General features: G+C 51.6%; 1 protein-coding gene across 3 annotated transcripts in view; it reads right to left on the bottom strand.

Annotated features, from left to right (window-relative positions):
* Positions 1-18,477, bottom strand: part of SYT6 (synaptotagmin 6) — a 59,522-nt gene that overhangs the window by 39,848 nt on the left and 1,197 nt on the right. For all 3 annotated transcript variants that reach the window (XR_003912509.1, XM_029949737.1, XM_029949739.1), the window contains exons 2-3: positions 8,294-8,642; positions 6,211-6,769 (exon numbers count right to left, since the gene is read on the bottom strand). Coding sequence is in view for 2 of the 3 variants with exons in the window: in XM_029949737.1 (XP_029805597.1) it covers positions 6,211-6,769; positions 8,294-8,642 (908 nt within the window). In the remaining variant the exon portion in view is untranslated. The remainder of the gene's footprint in view (positions 1-6,210; positions 6,770-8,293; positions 8,643-18,477) is intronic.

Raw genomic sequence — 18,477 nt, 5'->3', positions numbered from 1 at the left:
TCCCCCCATCTGGAGAAAACAAAGAAACACACTCCCCTACCTCTGACACCCCCAGCCTTTTAGCACCCTCTACCTTCACTGCCATCGAGGCCTAGACTAAAAGGTTCCGTTTCTACTGATTTCTCTTCTCTTCTCCCCAACATTTCTGCCCAGGGCCTTGTAGTAGCTCATAGTTCTGTTGCAAGCATCCTGAACTGGTCCTTCCCCAAGCGTGTGCCTGTGAGGGGGCGGAGGGGCCGCTGGGTATACTCTAAGGTGCCCATTAGCCTGGGCACTCTGAGAAGGAGGGCTCCTTCTCTGTCATCCTTTCCATGGCCAGCTCAAGCCCCTACATCCAACAAGTGCTCAGTGATGTAACCGACCGCACACACTTGATGCTCCGTAAATGTTGGTTGAATGAAAGAGCAGTGAATGTCAGGCCACCGCTCTCCGGAAGAAATCCTGGGGAGATGGTAAAGGAAGCCCAGTGTCAGCACAAAAGCTGCCCCCCAGCCCCACTGAACGAGAGGAAGGAGAGAAGCTAACCAGGCCGGAGAGAAAACAAAGCTGTCTTCCGGATGCCTTGATGAGCTACACAGTTTCAAGGTCTGTCTTCTGCCCCCAGGGAGCGATGCAATCGCGTTCCGCTCCAGCGGTGCAAGGAACACAGGCTTGGTTGAAGGCCTGGATTTCAATCTTGGCTCGTGACCACCTTCTCTCTGGGCAACACTGGTAAGTCACTTAACCTGATCCTTCATTTCTTTATTACAAAAAGGGGATGATGATAAATAAGGCTTGTGGTGAGGATAAAATGTGATAAAGTTGGTTGTGCTCTAGGCTGCTGGTAGGAACTTAAGTCAATGGCCACCCTCCCTCCCTCCCAGGTAACCAAGGATGTGAAAGGGGGCAGGTGAGGAAGGACCTAAGTCTCTGGCACAGGACTGGGCTTCATGGAAAATGGAGGAAGATAGTTTGTGGAGGGGAAATGGGGACTTCCTTGAGGCAGGGACCCCCTGGAGGAAAGACGTCTCCCAAAGGCTTGAAGAGAGGACTGTTGTTTTTTTTTTTTTTAATGTTTATTTATGATTGAGAGAGAGAGAGCGAGAGCGAACAAGCAAAGGAAAGGCAAAGAGAGAGGGAGACACAGAATCTGAAGCAGGCTCCAGGCTTCAAGCTGTCAGCACAGAGCCCGACACGGGGTTTGAACTCCCAAACCGTGAGATCACAACCTGAGCTGAAGTCGGAAGCTTAACTGACTGAGCCACCCAGGGGCTTGAAGAGAGGACTGATACTTACTGACATTTCAGGGAGGAGAATCTGTCTGGAAATTCTGCCCAGGGGTCTATTGACCTGACCTCAAGGCCTCTCCTAGGGCCACACTCCCAGGGACTGGGTAGCTCTGCTCTGAAAGCAAGAAAGCCAAGCCCTTCTCAGTCAGACAAGCCAAGAGACTCAGCATCTCGGAACTTTGAAGTTGGTTTAATACAGAGGAAACTACAGCTCAGAGAGGACAAGTCACTTTTCCAAGGTCACACAGAGAACACACGGCATGGCTAAGACAGGAAATAAAGTAAGAATGAGAACATCCAACAAGCTGTCAGAATAGGGTGCCCGGGCCCAAGTGGGGGGTCGGGTCTGAGCGTGGTACAAACAGGGACCCACAGGCTCAGCTAAAGGAAAGTCACTGTGACAGTGGGGCTCAGGAGGCTGCTCTGTGATAGCGTTGACCTAGGCATCTCAGGTATGTTTTTTACTGTTGTTTTTTTTTAATGGGGATTTATTTATTTTGAGAGAGGAGAGCACGTGCATGCACGATCAAGTGGGGGGAGGGGCAGAGACAGAAGGAGAGAGAGAATCTGAAGCAGGCTTCACACTGTCAGTGCCGAGCCCAGCACAGGGCTCACCGCAGGGCTCCAACTCACAATCACTGAGATCATGACCCGAGCTGAAATCAAGAAACTGACCGAGCCACCCAGGCACCCCGACTTTTCTCCATGTAATCACTACTGGCGATCTACATTATTATCCCGGTGTTGCTGATGTGGAAACCGAGGCATAAGGTCCTTCAATGTCTCAAAGCCAGAAAGAGCAGAAGCAAAGCTACAACATGGGTCTGTTTGGCACCAAAGCCTGAGCTAGAGACTATTCCAGCACACAAAGCCTCTCTTCCCTTCCTCCCTGCAGACTCCGAGCCCAGGATCCCTGAAAGCACACAGACCACACCATCACCCCCAAAACAACACCCCTGCGTGCACACACACCCACACCTGCCCACTGTGACCCCGCGGGGACCCGGTAAGGCAGGAAGATGGCTGAGTCGGTTAATGCCACTAAGCACAACACATATTTATGGCCCCAATTACAGGCTTCACCCTCCCCCGCCACCAAGGAGCAGAAACAGCGACAGGAATAGTTGTGTGCAGTGGGGTCTGAGGCCTCTGTAGCAATAACTACAAGATTACAGAGATGTTAGCAAACCCGGTGACGGCGGCTCTATTATAATGATAAATCTACAGCTTTATATAGAAATAATGAGACTTGGGGTAGAAGGTGGGGGAAGAGAGAGCAGGGGGATCTCAGCCAGGCGAGGCTCTCGGTGGATGAAGGGGAAGCCACTGGGAGTGCCTAGGAGACCACCAGGGGGTGTTGGTCAAGCCAGGCAGGAGTAGTGGGCAGCCAGAGCTGGGGGGCGGCACCCCTGCCTGGGGCCGGAGTGGACTTAATGAACTTCCACAATTTCCTTCCCACTCTGAGCCCCTTGATTCGGCAGAACGGAAGAGGCCTCTGATGGCTCTAGCACAGCCAGGGTGCCTGCTTCTCACCCTCCAGCCCGGTGGGGGGTATATACCTCCATTGCTCCCCAGGCTTCCCTCCAGAACAAGCTGGGGGCAGCGAGGCCAATGTCCCTTGTGGCTTAAGATGTGCCATGAACCAGGAGCTAGATTCCCCAGATGTACACCTCCCCTCCGCTAGCCAGCAAGCTCAGCAGTTGTGAGAAAATGACCGGAATGTTCTAGGCTTTGCTACTTCACACCAACGTGAGCACTGGGGCTGGAGCCAAAACAAGGGACACACCTGGTTCCACCTGCCAAGGCTGAACGTGACGCCTCAGCACAAGCCCAAGGACCCAGAAGGAGATGGCATTCACGGACTCATGAGACCTCAGAGCAGCCTCCTACACCCCAATTCTCATGATGCCTGTCCTGCTGCCTAGCCTGCGGGTCACTGACCCCCAACTTCAGTCCAGACTCTCTGATCCAACTGGTTAATCAACTTGCCACTCCAGACACACCATCTACCTGAACCATACCTCTGAAGGGCTGGCTCTCTCCCCACCACGCCTGCCTCTACCCATTTTCAAAATACTATTCGCCCATCTCCTCCAAGAAGCCTTCCCAGATCAACCATCTCCGATCCCCATTGCTTCTTCAATAATCCTTTCTCCACGAGCCAATATGTAGTTTTCATTGAATGAATTAAGGCAGGAATGTCAGCACAGACAGGGGACCAGCCTGTGAGGCAGGGGCACTGAAGAGTTGTGAGTAGAGCAGGGCCCGAACGCAGCTTTAGAATGGAATCCAGCACGCAGGGGAGACGGAAGCCCCTGTGCTCATCTGTACCGCCCCCACCACGCTGGTTGCAGGATTTCACACACACTCAGCGCTCAGTCATTCCCAGTGACTGTGACTTGCACCTCTCTGGCCCTCAAAGAATTACAATTTCAGAGTCAGCTCCAAAAAAACAGGCAAAGCACCAACCTTCTTATTTCTTCCTTTTCCTCACCCGCAGGGAGGATGAATTTACTCCTGAAAGGCAGAGCACCGGAGGGGCTGCGGATGGGAGAGCCCCAGGGGCCTCTTGTTGGTAGAGCATCAGCTCCGAGTGCAAGCGAGACAGGGTGTGTGAGCCCCGTCACCGGCTCTCTCTTCAGCTTCGGAAACTTCCAGGCCCGGCCTCCCTGTGCTCCTGGCTTAGAACGCGTGCCCTTCTTCCATCAAACTAGATATACTGCCCCTCCCTACCCATCTTCATTCCTCCTCATCCGGGAAATATTCCTGGGCGGTCCTAACTCTCAATTCCAACAACAGAATACACTCTTTGCTACTTAGAGTTACTAACTGCTGCATGGATGTCTTTTATCTCTGTAATTAGATTATACATTTCTGCGTGGGTCCAAGAGGCTGCCTTCTATTGCAGTCACACTCATGCCCCAGTGCCTGGAACAGTGTTCTGCTTAGGAGAGGGAGGGGGACTGGAATAGCACTAACTGAGGATGATGAGGATGGTGACGATCTGTCCACCACCTTTTGGATGATCTGCTGTTTTCTAAAGCGGGGCTGGGGGAGGGGGTGGGGGGGAGGGGCAAGGACAGCCACAGAGTTGTAGCATCAAGGAAGTTATGAGGGGTGGGCTAAGCAAGGACTCTCCATTCGAGGCCTGGGACTTCCATCATGCCTGGAGCTCAAGTTCAAGAGAGGGATGGCAGGACCCTGGTGAGAAAAGGGAGGCTCCTCAGAGGCAGAGTGGAGCTGTTGCTTCTCTGCCCGCAGGCCCTCATTCCTCCCTCTTTCGGACCCTCTGGGCCTGCACTTCAGCGAGGGAAGGACCAAGCTGCTGCTCTCTACCTGTGTGCAGTCACCATAATGAAGCTGCTGCCCAACAAGACCAGAAGGGAAGAGCTGCACCAGATGTAAACTTCATAGTGATTTATAGAGCAGGGCTCTTGGGCTCCTGGCCCACAGCTGCTGTTCCAGCCCGTCCCGTCTGCCCGCCCCGTCGGCTGGTGTGGCTCTTGGGGATTTCATGCAAGCAGACATTGGGGACGCCCTGGGGCATCAGACTGAACTGGTCAAAGTCGGCACCAGCTGGGAGAATGGGGGTCTCAGAGACCTTCCTTAGGGAAAAAACGGAGCCCACTGAGCTCTGGACAAATCAACTTCCTTACAATTTTCCCATCAGAACAGGGCGGCATTTCCTGGCCTCTCTCCTCTTAAATTCAACACAGAGATATTGAGGATTGGCTGTGCAAAGGGAGAGTCTGCAGATCGAGTGAGGTCATCTCCGCCCCAGAGAAACAGTGCGAGAAATATCCTGGGAGACACTCAACCAGCTAGCACTCAAGACCCAGACGTGAGGTCATTGGTATCTGGTGGGGATGCCCAGTGTGACTCTCAGCTGCCTGGATGGGCTTAGAGAGAGGCACCCACACCTGCGGGATCCACACTGCATGGGCCAAAGGGCTCTGGATATGCCCTCTTCATTCTCTGGACCATACGTGGCCTCCCTCTGAAAACCTCCGTTCCTTGAACCTTCCCTGGTTAAGTGCAGTTGACTATAAACAGCCAAGCAACCCCTGTCCTCTGTGTGGACTCAGTCAGGTTCCCTTCCAGGCTGGTCTCCCCATCTCTCTGTGTGGCCTAGGCAGGCAATGTCTGACAGCAGGGGCTATGTGGCAGTCACTAGTGCTGATCACTGAGCTCTTCTGGGCACACAGTAGGACTTCTTTGCCCTGCCCTCCCAAGTCTTGCTTTGGCTAATGGAATGTGAGTAGAAGTCACCCGTCTCACTCTGCCACTGGAGCTTTAAGTAATTGTGCATGGTTTGCCACATCCTTTCTCCTTATGTGGTACCAATGGGAGCACACGTCCTAACACAGCCTCTGTCAGCCTGGGCCTCTGGGTCTCAAGGGGAAGCTGCAGCCCAGCCAAGCTGCAGAGTGCATGTAACATGGACAAGAGCTAAGACTTGGTTGCTTTCAGCTACCAAATCCTAGGATTATTTGTTGCTGCAATGTAATGCCATTCATCCTGATTACTATGCCCGGTTCTTGATTGCCTTTTCCAGGCTTCTAGCACACATGGAGGCCCTTGGCAGATGTTGCCAACCGATTCAGTCTAGAGACCTGGCCCGATCCTTACCCATGATCAAAGAGAGAGATAACACTATAGGTGGTGGACTTAAGGCCCAGCACGTGGAGGGAACCACTCCAGAAGCAATGGACAGGAATTGTCTTCCCTGCCAGCCCACATGGGAGCCCAGCTGCCCCCACCCAGGACAGAGTGCAAGGACTTCCCCAGGGTGGGCTGGGCCACTGGGCAGTTTCCAGACACCCTCTTCACACCCTGAAGGGCAAAGGCCTGCCTGTTTCTAGGGGTGAGGAGGATGGGCACATGCCCCACTCAACCCAGCACTAGGAATCTTCCGGAAGCCCAGAGGCAAGGCTGTACTCACACTTGTGGCGTACTGGATGTCCTTCCAGATGGAGGTTTCCCGGGACAGGTCGGAGGCCTCAAAGAGGTTGTCCAGGATGACCTCTCCAATCATGTCATGGCGGGAGAAGCGGTCGAAGTCAAAGACACTGAGATGCAGCTTGCGGTCGGCCAGCTCCTCGTACGGCACGGGGAAGTGGAAATTCTCGTCAAAGGTGGGGTTCAGGGTCTTGCGGTGCACCCGCGTCTGCAGCTTGCACTTGCGATCAGGCAGGAGGTAGATCTTGACGTAGGGGTCAGAGCTGCCACAAAAGTCCTTGGCGGGGAGGTCAAAGGCCTTCAGGATGCGCACGATCAGGGTCTCGCTCTCGTAGTCATAGCGCAGGCTGAAGTTGATTTTCCCGCAGCTTTTGGCGGCCTCAGACTTGGCATCATCCCCATCCACTGACTTCTGCTTGTAGAGTTCGGGCTTGATTCGGCCAATGCTGGTGGGCTGCTCCGCCGCCGGTGGCAGCTCGTTGCCGTAATCCACGCTGGAGACGTGCATCTGCCGTGGCAGGTGGCGCTTGAAGGACGTGTGCCTGGAGGGGGGTGGGGTGGGGGACAGAGATGGCCTGGTCAGGGCTGGGGGGAGGGGCACAGAAGCCGACACCTCCTGGGAGCCCTGGCTCACCCTACCCTTTGTGGGGGGTGGGGAGGCCCTTTTCCTCCTGCTTGTCAACCCTCTTTCCCTCTGCACACACTTTGCGCACAGGTGGCGGTGAGCGTCACAAGTCTCAGCATGTGTAGAGTACTTGGAATGGGGCCTGGTATATAGTAAGCTCAAAACGTGCTTCCTTTTGCTGCCATTTTCTTTTCTTTGTTTGCCCTGCTACCTGCTTTCTAGGTTTCTTTCCTAGTGGATGCAACTCTGGTCCCTCTCTGAAACCATGAGATCCCGTAGGAGAAAGACCATCCTTTCTTACCCTGGATGTGTCTGTTCTGTCATCATCATCACCACCACCACCACTGCCACTGTCATTAAGGTTTATTGGTCCTTGGAGCCTGCGGCATAGATTGGCTCTGCCACAGTCTAGCCATGTGACCTTGGTCAAGTCGTTTAACTCCTCTGTGCTATAAAATGAGGGTAATAAACGCAGCAGTTGCACAAGACTGCTGTGAGCATGGACCGGATTAATACATGTAACAAGTACCTAGAACAAAACCAGGTGTGTTAATAAGCCACCTGTCGTTAGCTCTCATGATCACATGATTTCTTTCATCGGCTCCTCACAGCAACCTTATGGGTCATTAGTCCTATTTTATAGTCGGGAAAAGTGAGGCTTAAGAAAGGTCAGCAAGGTCATATGATAAACTCTGAAAATGTGACCCCCAGCACTTGCATTCCTAGACTCCCATCAGAAGACCAGGTCTCCTTCCCTTTGGCTGGTCCCCTGGGATCCTGGGGAGATACTGCAGGGACCCAAGGACCCACCAGAGCCCTAGGTTTGAATCCACACAGAGCCTCATACCTGCAGGCACCACTTCTCTTAACGGTGTTTCTGAATCTAGAATGGGTGTTGGTCTTTATGTGGTGGTGGTGTTTTTTTGTTCTGTTTTTGTTTTTGTTTTGTTTTGTTTTCAGTTAAAGAATGCCATGTACCAACTGCTCTCTTACATGGGACTCTGCTGAGGGTTACAGAGGAATCTTCATTCTCAAAGTGTTCGGAACCTCTTGTCTCCTCTCCCATGCACCGCAGACTCCGTGAGGCTTTGCTGGCATATCCTTAGACACACCACGAACTTTTATGCCTCCGGGCCTTTGCATATTCTCTTCCCCGTGCCTGCAATCTTGTCTTCCCTCCAAGCACCAGCGCCTCCCAGCCGTGCACACCACAGAGCACGGCACCCCCCGCCTCAAAGGTTCCCCTTTCCTGCAGCCTTTCCTGGTGCCCACCCCCTAGCTGGTTACCCACCGCGGAGCACATCCTCTGCGATAGTCTCCAGCCCAAGTACATGTGTTCTCATGCCTGGTGTCTGCCCCTCACAGGCTGGAATCTCATCAAGGTATTGGACACGAGAATGTGGAGGCATGGGGGTTAGGGGAGGGAGACGTCCACCCTCACCTGGTAGAGGATGCAGGCTCCGTGGTCTGTCGCTGCAGCCGCGTGTGACGCATGATGTGCTCCTTGACCGACATCTGCACCTCGGCCGGGATGTCTGGGGACGTGTGGCTGATCTTCACGGCCGCCTCTAGGAAGCCCAGGCTGTTGGTGTCCTTCAGCTTGTCGGCCATGTTGCCTCTGGAGCGGGGGCTCTGGGGGGCCTCCGGGGGAGGGTTAGCAGAAGCGGGACTGGAGGCCTCCTTGTTCCTCCAGGGCGTCCAGCACAGCTTCCAAAAGAGAAAGAGAAAAACTGCCACCAGGGCCACGCCACACACAATAACTACCACTGCGAGGAGGCTGACAGAGGTGCCTGCGCTCGGCATGAGCCAGGGCGGGGAGGGACAGAGACAGACAGAGGCGGGGGAGAAGCAGGAAGGGGTGTTGGAGAAGGGGGCACACAGAGGGGACAAAGACGGAAGAAGAGAAAAGAATGGTCATGAGAAAGCTGCCAGCTGGAGGAGAGGTGGTTTTCGGGGTGACGCTCCGCAGTCCACTTCGTGCCGAACCTGCAGCCTGGCTCCCCCCAGCACGGCCCCCTCCCCCACCGCCAGCTTGGGGAGCACCTGGGCTGCCCCCCCCACTGCCTGTTGGCATGTGCACGGGGAAGGGAAAGCAATTTAAATAGCAGCCTAAGCAAATGTGCAAATTCGTGAAGCGTTCACATTTGGATGCTGTTTGAATTTCTATTAGAGCTGTGACTATGGCCAGACTTATGGCGGAGTCATTTTTTGTATATAGCTCTCTTTCTCAACAGGCTGTGCGGCCTTGGGGACCAGAGGCTCGGCCAACTCAATCTCTTCCCTTCCCCTACCCCCACCGAGCCCGGGGCAGGAGCTCAGCAGTCATGAGCTGACTTGAAGCGAATGAGATCCGACATAACCTCCTCAAGGCAGGAAGTGGGTCTCCTGTTCCTTCTGTAAGCTCAACTATGCAAACAGTAGGCTCAATAACTACTTGGATTAAGTTGGAATTTGACCCACATGGTGTATTTCAAAGCTACATACAAATGTTTCCTGTAGCTCTCTTTTCCCATCCCGTAGCTGTTTGAGAGCTCTGCTGTAAAACTGGTAATTTGTTTAAGGTGATCTATTTACTTTGAGAGAGAGAGAGAGAGAGAGAGAGAGAGAGAGAGAGAGAAAGAGAGAGAAAGAGAGAGAGAAAGTGAGACAAACCGTGAGCTCATGCCCTGAGCCGCAATCAAGAGTCAATGTTCAACTGACTGAGCCATCCAGGCGCCCCTGTAAAACCAGTAATTTTGAATGTCCTGGTTGGTCCCAAGGCAGACACTCATTGCATCGCCCCCAGCGCACTCCTGCTTCCAGAAGGATGCCCATCGGACCCAGGAGAGCTATGGGCAATGCCTCGCTCTACAAGAAACGAGTAAGCAGATCTCTCACCCCACCTTTAGGAATGACCCTTAGGGGGGACGCCTGGGTGGCTCAGTCAGTTAAACGTCTGGCTTTAGCTCAGGTCATGATCCCACAGTTCATGGGTTTGAGCGTCAGGTCAGGCTATGTGCTGACAGCTCGCTCAGAGCCTGGAGCCTTGCAGGGCTCAAGTGACAATTAAAAAGCTGAGCAATTCCACTGCCATCACGATCACACCAAATTTCTGGGAACCCTGGCGGAGGCTAGCTGGCTCCGTCACTGGACCTGTGCTCCTGGCTGGTGGCAATGGCACTGCCCTTGGAGGGCTGTGTCCTTACCTGCATGTCCCCCGAGGGCTGGTGCGTTTGCAGCCTCTGGGTTATCCTGGCCCAGTCCCCTAGCAATCTCAGGATTTAAGGTGAGACATGACCCTAGAAACACTAGGGCCAGGCTGGGCTTTTGCAGACAGGAGCAGTGGTCCAGAGAAGGGACTCATCTGGGTTCACAGTTCAGACATGTAGCCTGGACCAGGGTCCAGATGTCCAGCGCCCAGCCTGGGGCTCTTTCCACTGTCCCAACCTGTCTGTCCCTGATTCAACTGTAGGCCATTGTAACTCTGTGTTCTTGTATTTGCCTGACTCGTGCCCTAACACAAAAACTGGCACATGAGAATGAATGAGTGAGTGAAAGAATGAATGGCACATAAAAGGGTATAATGATTTCTCAACCAGCATTTACTAAGCTGGACCAGGAGCTGGGCTTAGCCCTCCACACAGAGACTGCAGGGATCCAGAAAGCTGATTCTATGTTAACTTCTAACGCAAAGGTCTCTGGTGTGTGTGCGTGAGTTACGGGGGCACAAGAGAAAAAAAAAATATCAGGTTGTTTTAATATTTATTTATTATCTTAAAAACAATAAATCACACTTGCGATATACAGGTTGATCGGAATAGAAATGATAGCACTTTATTATTGGATTTGTTTTTGAACATTACTATGTGCAAGGTGCGGAGTGCTTTCTAGGTATTTGCTCACTGAACCCTCTCCAGGGGAATAGGTGTGATTGTTGCTCTCGTTTTGCAGATGAAGAAAGGGAGGCACAGAGGGTTAATTAGACCGCGCAGGGTCACACAGCTAGGAAGCGGCAGAACGGAGCTATAGCCCAGACATGTATGTAACTAACATGGGAACATGTATACATTGGAGTCATTAAATCAAATCATTTGTGCTGTTATGAGTTCGTTATCTAAATGGTTTGGAAACTGTTTCTTTAGGCCCTTATGCCCCCTGGGTTCACCAGGAAAACTACCACAGATCTACCACAGGTCCTTATTCCAAGTCTCTAGACCCCTCCACATCTGTTCTCCGTTAGAGCTGTTCTGGCTGCATTCTCTACAATATGAGTCACCTTAAAACAAAAAGGTATTTCTAGGGCTTTGCTTTCCTTTGATCCTACATCTTACTTGCTCTGGTAATAATTAGAATTTTAATGAGAAAGGGGGAGAAATGGGGGAATCCAGAGAGCATAGAGTGCATTTAAATGTTCAGCCTGACAAAAAAAAAAAAACACAACTGAATTCATAAATGAAAAGAGAGGTGGGGGAAGGGAGTGGGCCGAGGGAATCAGTTTTTCCTCGGTGTGGTTGCTATTTTGAATACTTGTGCACGTGACCCCCTGCTGCCGTTGGCTCTGAGCCGTGATTAGGGCAGGCAGAAGTATGGATTATTGGGAATCAGCATCCGGCGCTCAATACTGGTTATGTAAGGCCACCCTCTGCCTGGAGAATCTCCTTCCAGGACACCTCACCGGCAGGACTGCAAGAACTGGGTCCTGTTGCTAAGTGGATTCACCCTCACTGGGGATACGAGGTGGTTAGCAAGGCTGATAAGAGCAGAATTAAGCCAGGGCAGGGGCTGACTGAACAGGACTTGGCCCCTGTAAAATCTCTGTATGTGGCCTTGAACTCAGCCAGTCCACATAGCCTGGTTAAAGGCCCGCTGAGGCTGGGAAGCATAGTCTCCTGTATGGTCTGAGGGCTGTGCCAAGGCCCAGACCAGCATTGATGTGTGCCTTCCTACCCCGGCCCGCTGGGGCCAGGCCACCAGGACATGTTGCCCCCCAGCAAGTCACAGGTGCACTCGTAGCCTTCAAAGCCTTTTCCCCACTCATCTTGTTTGAACCTCAACACTGTGAGGCAGATAGAATTTTGATGGCGAAATGGTCGCCTTCTGAGTCCTGATCCAGTGTTCTTCATATTTCATAGTGCAGTCAGGCCCTAGCTTCACAAGAGAGAGGCAACCCTCCAGGAAGGCAGAAAGCCCTTACCAGAGCACTGAAAATGAGAGTACTTCCTAAATCTTTGTATTCTTCCTCTCTCTCCCCTTGCTTCTTTATTTCCTCTTTAGCCTGGAGGGAATCACTGCCCTGGGGTCAGACTGGGCTCATTCAAAGTCCATCTCCACTGGCTTTAAACCAAGCCACTTAATCTCTCAATGAAGCCTCAGTTTCCTTTTCTGTCATATGGGTATAATAATAGGGTCATTGTGAAGTTTAAAAGAGATCAGGGGCATCTGGGTGGCTCAATCAGTAAGCATTGTCCGACTTTGGCTCAGGTCATGATCTCACGGTTTGTGGGTTCGAGCCCAGCGACGTGCTGACAGCTCAGAGCCTGAAGCCTGCGTCAGATTCTGTGTCGCCCGCTCTCTCTGCCCCCTCCCTTACTCACACTTTGTCTCTCTCTCTCTAAAAGTAAATAGACATTAAAAAAAGAGAGATCAAAAGTGCTGAGGGCAGTGCCTAGAAGGTAGTAAAAAATATAATAAGTATTAGCTGTTTCTATTAGAATCACCTAATTCTGCCCAGTCTAGTTTTGAGTATCGCCTAGTTTGGAAAAGTTTCGTTGGCAGAAATGCATGAGCCAAGTTCCTCAAGCCATGAACACTAATAGAGATCACTGTAACTTTATCCTTACAAACTAGGAACCATCTCACTAGCAGAAAGAATATAAATATTTCATATATAGCTAGATCTCAAGACATAATATGTACTATGTTAAAGATCTCACATCTCCAAGTTTTCCTGTCAATACTCATTTGCTTGCTACTTGTCCAGTTTCATTGTTACTGTCCACAGGCATGAGCTCCAAAGGAGTAAAACAGAAAATCATGGAAGAAAAATCAACAATTGCAAGAACATGCTATGCTTTGGCAAAGTTTTCTTGGAAATTTGGAAACATAAGTCCGGTCCATTACTCAACATTAGGTGTGAAACATCTTTATTCAGGTGTCAGATGAGCCCAGTATCCCATGGGCACCTGGTTTGGAAAATCATACTGGATAACCCAGCAGCCTCTGGGAGAAAAAAGAGCTGTGGAACTAAGCTTTGGAAACACACCTGGTGACCTGGCATTGAGCAAGGGCATGTGGCTTCTAACCCTGGCAGGGAAGTGAACGTCCCTGAGGGCTCAGACACTGGGCAGATAGCTCAGGGGACTGCCAGCACGAGGATGACCACAGAGCACATCCATACACGTTTCTAATCATGTGACCTTGAGCAAGTTATTTAACTTTCTCCAAACTTTGTTTTCATCTTTTATTTGATGGAGATTCTAATTATTCCTACTTTACAGAGTTATTATGAATATTAAATCAACTAAGACTTTGAGCTTAGCTCTTGGTATATGATAAATACTCCCCAAATGTAAACTGCTATTTTATTTCATGTTTTGATTTCTTTCTTTTTCTTTCTTTCTTTTTTTTTTTTTTTTTTTTTTGGTGGCAAATAGTAGTCTTCATGCAGAATGGACCCAAAGCTGGGCCCATGGAGACAGGGAAGGAGGACACCAGACCACAGGGCAAAGCATCTGAGAGACCTCAAGCACCTCTTCTCTACAGAGAAGTTAAAATCTCCCTGAAGTCTATGAGGTCAGGAACTGCTTGTCACCTTAAGTGAGACTCTCTGGCAGGGGTAATGGCTCATGGCCTCCCTCTCTCCCTGGAAATTGCTGGGTTATTAATTAGCAACCCAGGGCTTGCTTATCTCTCCACACTGACACTTCTGTCTCCAAAGACAGAGCCCTGGCGCCCCCTCGCCCCCCCCTCCATAATGTTAGGATTCAGCAGCAGCTCTTATCACTGCTGTTGTTCCCATTTTTCTAATGGGTTTCCATGTCACCAGAATCCATTTTGTAACAGTGGCAGGCATTTTTGCTAACAGATTGTAATTGAAAGGATAAACTGGGGAGGGAAGTGAAGAGAAAGGACCCTTTTCTCTGCTTCCCCCAAAGCTGGAGAAAGCTGGCTTCAGAGCCCAGGGCTGCTGGTAGACCCTCAGAACCGGTCTGGTGTCAGGGCCAGCCCGTACAGAGCAGGGGCTGCCTGGACTAAGGAGCTTTCATTTAGACACAGAAACAGAGACAAACACAACCCAGAGATCAGACAGCAAGAAATGTAGAGGCCCAAGTGACTGGGAAGAATAGTGTCAAGTCTGGGAACCAAAAAGACTCTGGGCAGAACAATTAATATTAATACTGGCAATGTTACTTGTTATTTATTTCTACGTGGTCAGCCTCCCTAAGAAATTAGCATGCAACTCCCAAAGATAAATGAACTACGTTTGGAGGTGTTAACTAAGTAACTTAGTCAAGGACACATCACATTAAGCAGAAGACCTGGGATTTAAAACCCGGTACTTTCTGGTACCAAAGTCCAAGCTTCTGAGCCAGTCAACCTCAGGGGACTGGAGGTTGAGTGGAAATCTGGGCAGGGGAGCTGGGGGTCAGGCACTTCTTTGTTATAACCAGGGGAGTGTGGGAAGCATCCTCTACTATTTGGCCTTATCCTCTGCACGCTGGGTACCAACCATGAGCCTAGGATTATGACCAACCTCCTCATCCCCCATCTCTTCCATGTTCCCTAGAAAGTATAGACACTAGAGCTAACCCACCACGCACAGGAAACACCTCATCCAGAGATGTAGCAAAGAAACACCTGACAGTGTGTGTGTGTGTGTGTGTGTGTGTGTGTGTGTGTGTATTTGGTGAACAGGAGCCATTCTATTCTAAAGCTTAGAGATGTAGTCTATTAATAATAAACTCTTCCATGGCTTGTAACTTTATTAGGAGAGCCTGGTGTAATTAAAATTCAGGGTTAGGGGAAGGGGAGCAGAGAACCTTTGCTTCCATTCCTTCTTTCAGAGATCCAGGCCGAAGTACCGATGGGGATAATTAGCAGAGTCCAAACAGAGAAGGAATTACTGCTCCTGAAAAAGCTGTGATGAGGAGAGACAATGCCGGGCTAATTATGGCCTCACAAGCTTTATGACTGGGCACCCGCTTTCACCATCATTAGGGGATTCAGAGATAAATCGGAGACTAATGTGGAGTGCTAAAGCTAACAGAGCATCAGCATTAATTTAGCAATTATCAGTATGATTATTTTGGCAGATGGTAACTGTACCTTCCTGCCTGATCGGTCAGGGCTCGTGGCCCCTCTGAGATGTGGAGATCAAGGCTGGGGTGATTGGGGTGTGGACAGACAGAATGCCAGCAGGATTCTTTCCCTCTACACCCCCCTTCCTGTTTACACCTATAAGTACTGAGAGGAGAGGTCTGCCTGGGTCCACAGGGGGCAAGACAAAGAGATCAACAATAGTGAGAAGGGAGAGATGACACAGTGTCATAAACCTGGAGTGTCCAAAGCTGGATGTCCCATTCACCCCCACTTTCAAAGCCCCCTCAGATTAAAATTCCTAAGTGTGGCTCAGTCCTTCAGGGCTCAGAGATGGGTACCGCCTAGCTCGGGCAGGACTTTCTCTTACCCTGCTTTTTCCCCACTCCAGACAGCCTCACACGGGCCCTAAAGGAACCTGGCTGGATACAGATGGCTTAGTCTTGGATCTAGTTTTTTGCAGCCACATGTTATACCCCCACCTCTATGGGCAAGGAGGCCAGAGAACAGAACAGTTAGAGCACATCTTCTGTACAGAGTGTGGAGGGAATGAATCCACCATTCCACTCTTAAAATTCCCATAGTCAGAAGTAGAAAAAAACTTCTAGAACTGTAAATCCAAGCACTCTACAACTCCCAGATACTTTTCCCTGGTTCTAGAATCTTAAAGCTCTAGACACACCCTAAAGTCAGAACATCAGCTCAAGGATGTATATGCTCAAAAATCGTACATAGCACCTTTCCTCAAAGAAGACAAAATCTGCAGAATTTCTTCCTTCCAGCAAGGAGTGAGAGAATAACTGATTATTTAGTTATAGGAACAGGACTTTTGTGTTTTGATGAAATGTCATGCATTTAACCTCCCATCAGAAGCAGGAGAAACAGTATCTGTGCTGCAAAAGGCCAACTTAAAATGCTGGCAGCTGAGTCACAGAACATCTCCAAAGGCATTAGAGAAATGAACAAACATTCCATACACCTCACGGCCACATGTAAGCCAGAGAATAACCACTCCCGGCTGCCAGCCTGGCAGGGGCAGGGCAGCTCAGGATCTCCCAGCAGGTTCCTGAATTTCTTGGAACACCACCGAACCTCTGCTTACAACCCCAAAACCAGAACCCTCCCTTCCCATGCCCAGCACTCTGCAATTTAGCCTATAAAGCAAACTCCTTCATCGCCATGAGGCAAATGGCATGAAGAAGGTCCACTTGTGGCAGGGGCAAAGGTGGGGGTACATGTTAAGGAGGAAAGTCAACCCTTTGCCTTTTGGATTTTTCAAGAAAAATGAGACTTGCTTTTAGCTGGGACAGTCTGTGTAGAGGTGTTTCCAAGTTAGGAAAGTTGAGGAGATCTAATTGAGGTTTCCTGTGCAGCTCCTAGCACTGGGGTCCCAGTAAGTGAGAGCAGATAGAGCCCGAATCTCAGCTGTTGAATCTCGGAGTGTTACTAGAAATCCCAGGAGCTAGAGACTTAGAGTGGGAGGATGGCAGGGGGAAACATACAGAGATAAAGAGAACTAGGGATGCTCTGGTCACTTGCACTTTTCATGAAAATATAAATGAAAAAAAGATCCAGCTTTTCTCTGACTGTAGAATCTGGACCCAGGCAGGCTCTGGGATGCAGGGGGTAGGCTAGGAGGTAGGATACCTTGGGGCCTGGTCCTGAGCCAAACAGCAGCTCCCCAGACCTTGTGTTCACTTAAGCCTCAAGAACTCAAAGCCACTCTCCACCATTTTCTTTTGCTGCGATCAAGGGTCTCCTTCTGCCTCCTCCGTTCAGCCCCCTACCTTGCCCAGCCCCTACACCCCCAGGGGGGGCTCCCTGAGGCTTGTGACTCAGCAGCCAAAGTTAAAGTGCCCCAGGGCTGACAAGTCAAGCTCACTTTCTCAAGCAGCCTGCAGGGAAAGCACGCTGATTCATCTGAGCCTGCTTGCTCTCCTTCCTCAACCTTCTCTCACTCTCAGCCTGGCCACAGGTACCTGTCATTCCAGACCACAAGGTTTCCCTGTGGAGTCGGAACACCAGAACACCTGTATCAGAATGTTCCACACACATACACCCTCAGAGCACACACTGCCCCCTGCTCTCTGCAGCATTTCTGCTCTGGACAGACAGGGGAGGGGGTACAGCCTCTATCCCAGGTGGAACTCGAAAGGTGTGCTCTCACCTTGAATTATCCCCTGTAGGGTTTTGAGGGGTCAGGACCAGCACTGAGGGTCCCACTGGAAATGAATGATAGAAGGGAACTGGGTAAGCAAGCAGAATGAGACTCCCTAACTTGAGGGAAATTGTGCATCTGGGGCGTTTAGGGAGTTGGGAGGTGTAGGTGATGGCATCAGAGGACCAAAATCTGATAATACTTGCAGGGCCTCATGTATTCGGAGATTCTTAAAGAGGGAGAATTACCTCTCCAACATCCCTCACTGTACTACCTTCTGAAAGTTCCTCTTTATGTCTAACCTCAGTCCCTTCTGCTGCAGTAATCAACCCATTGACCAAACTCCGCCAGGGCCAGAGAGAGCGCTAGCGCAGCGCAGCGCCCCCTACAACCCACACCGGGCTGAGATGCGCCCAAGGCTGGGCACAATCCCCTGACACACACAGTCCTCCCCCGGCCCACCATCCTCCGTCTACTCCTCTGTCCCTTATCGACCCTGCTCCTAACCTAGGACCTATCAAGAGCTTGGACCTTTAACCTCAACTGAAAACAGGGCCCTGAAAGCTGCGGCCTGAGGAGAGCTCACCCCACCTGCACCTGCTCCGGGAACCGCCGTTCCAGTCCCCGGTTCTGGTCCCCGGAGACGCGCGTGGAGATGAAATTCCCGCCTCTCGCGGCCCCTTCCTCCCCTTCCCGCGCGGTTGGTGCGGAACCGCAGGGGCGACCCTCGCTTACCCTTAGGCCCAGCGCCACCGGGGTCAGGGTCCGGGGGACAAGGAGGGGTGGTGTCTGCGGAGCCACCGTCCCTGCAGGATCTCCCCACCCCCACTCCGCATCCTCTCGAGGCTTCGCATTGCCCCCCAGCCCCTCCCCCCCGGACCGAGGACGACCCGGTGCTCCCAGCCTCCCAGGACCCTCCAGACGTCGGCATCCGGACAAAGAAGCCCGGTTGCGGCTGGCGAGCGCGGCCGCACGGTGCTGGTGCGGCAAGTAAATATCGGGCCGGCCGGCCGCCTATCCTCCCGCGGCTCCCGCCGCCAGGGCGCGACACGCCATTCCTGCTGTCGCGACTCCCGGGAGACGCTGCAGCCGCGCGCCGCGCCCGGGCCCCACGGGGCTCGAGCTCCCGACTCACCGGCTCCGGCGAGCTCGCCTCGGCTCGTGCTCCCGCC

This window comes from Suricata suricatta, chromosome 8, assembly GCF_006229205.1.
Source record: "Suricata suricatta isolate VVHF042 chromosome 8, meerkat_22Aug2017_6uvM2_HiC, whole genome shotgun sequence".
Classification (NCBI taxonomy): Eukaryota; Metazoa; Chordata; class Mammalia; order Carnivora; family Herpestidae; genus Suricata; species Suricata suricatta.
This window is presented reverse-complemented; position numbering and strand designations above follow the sequence as displayed.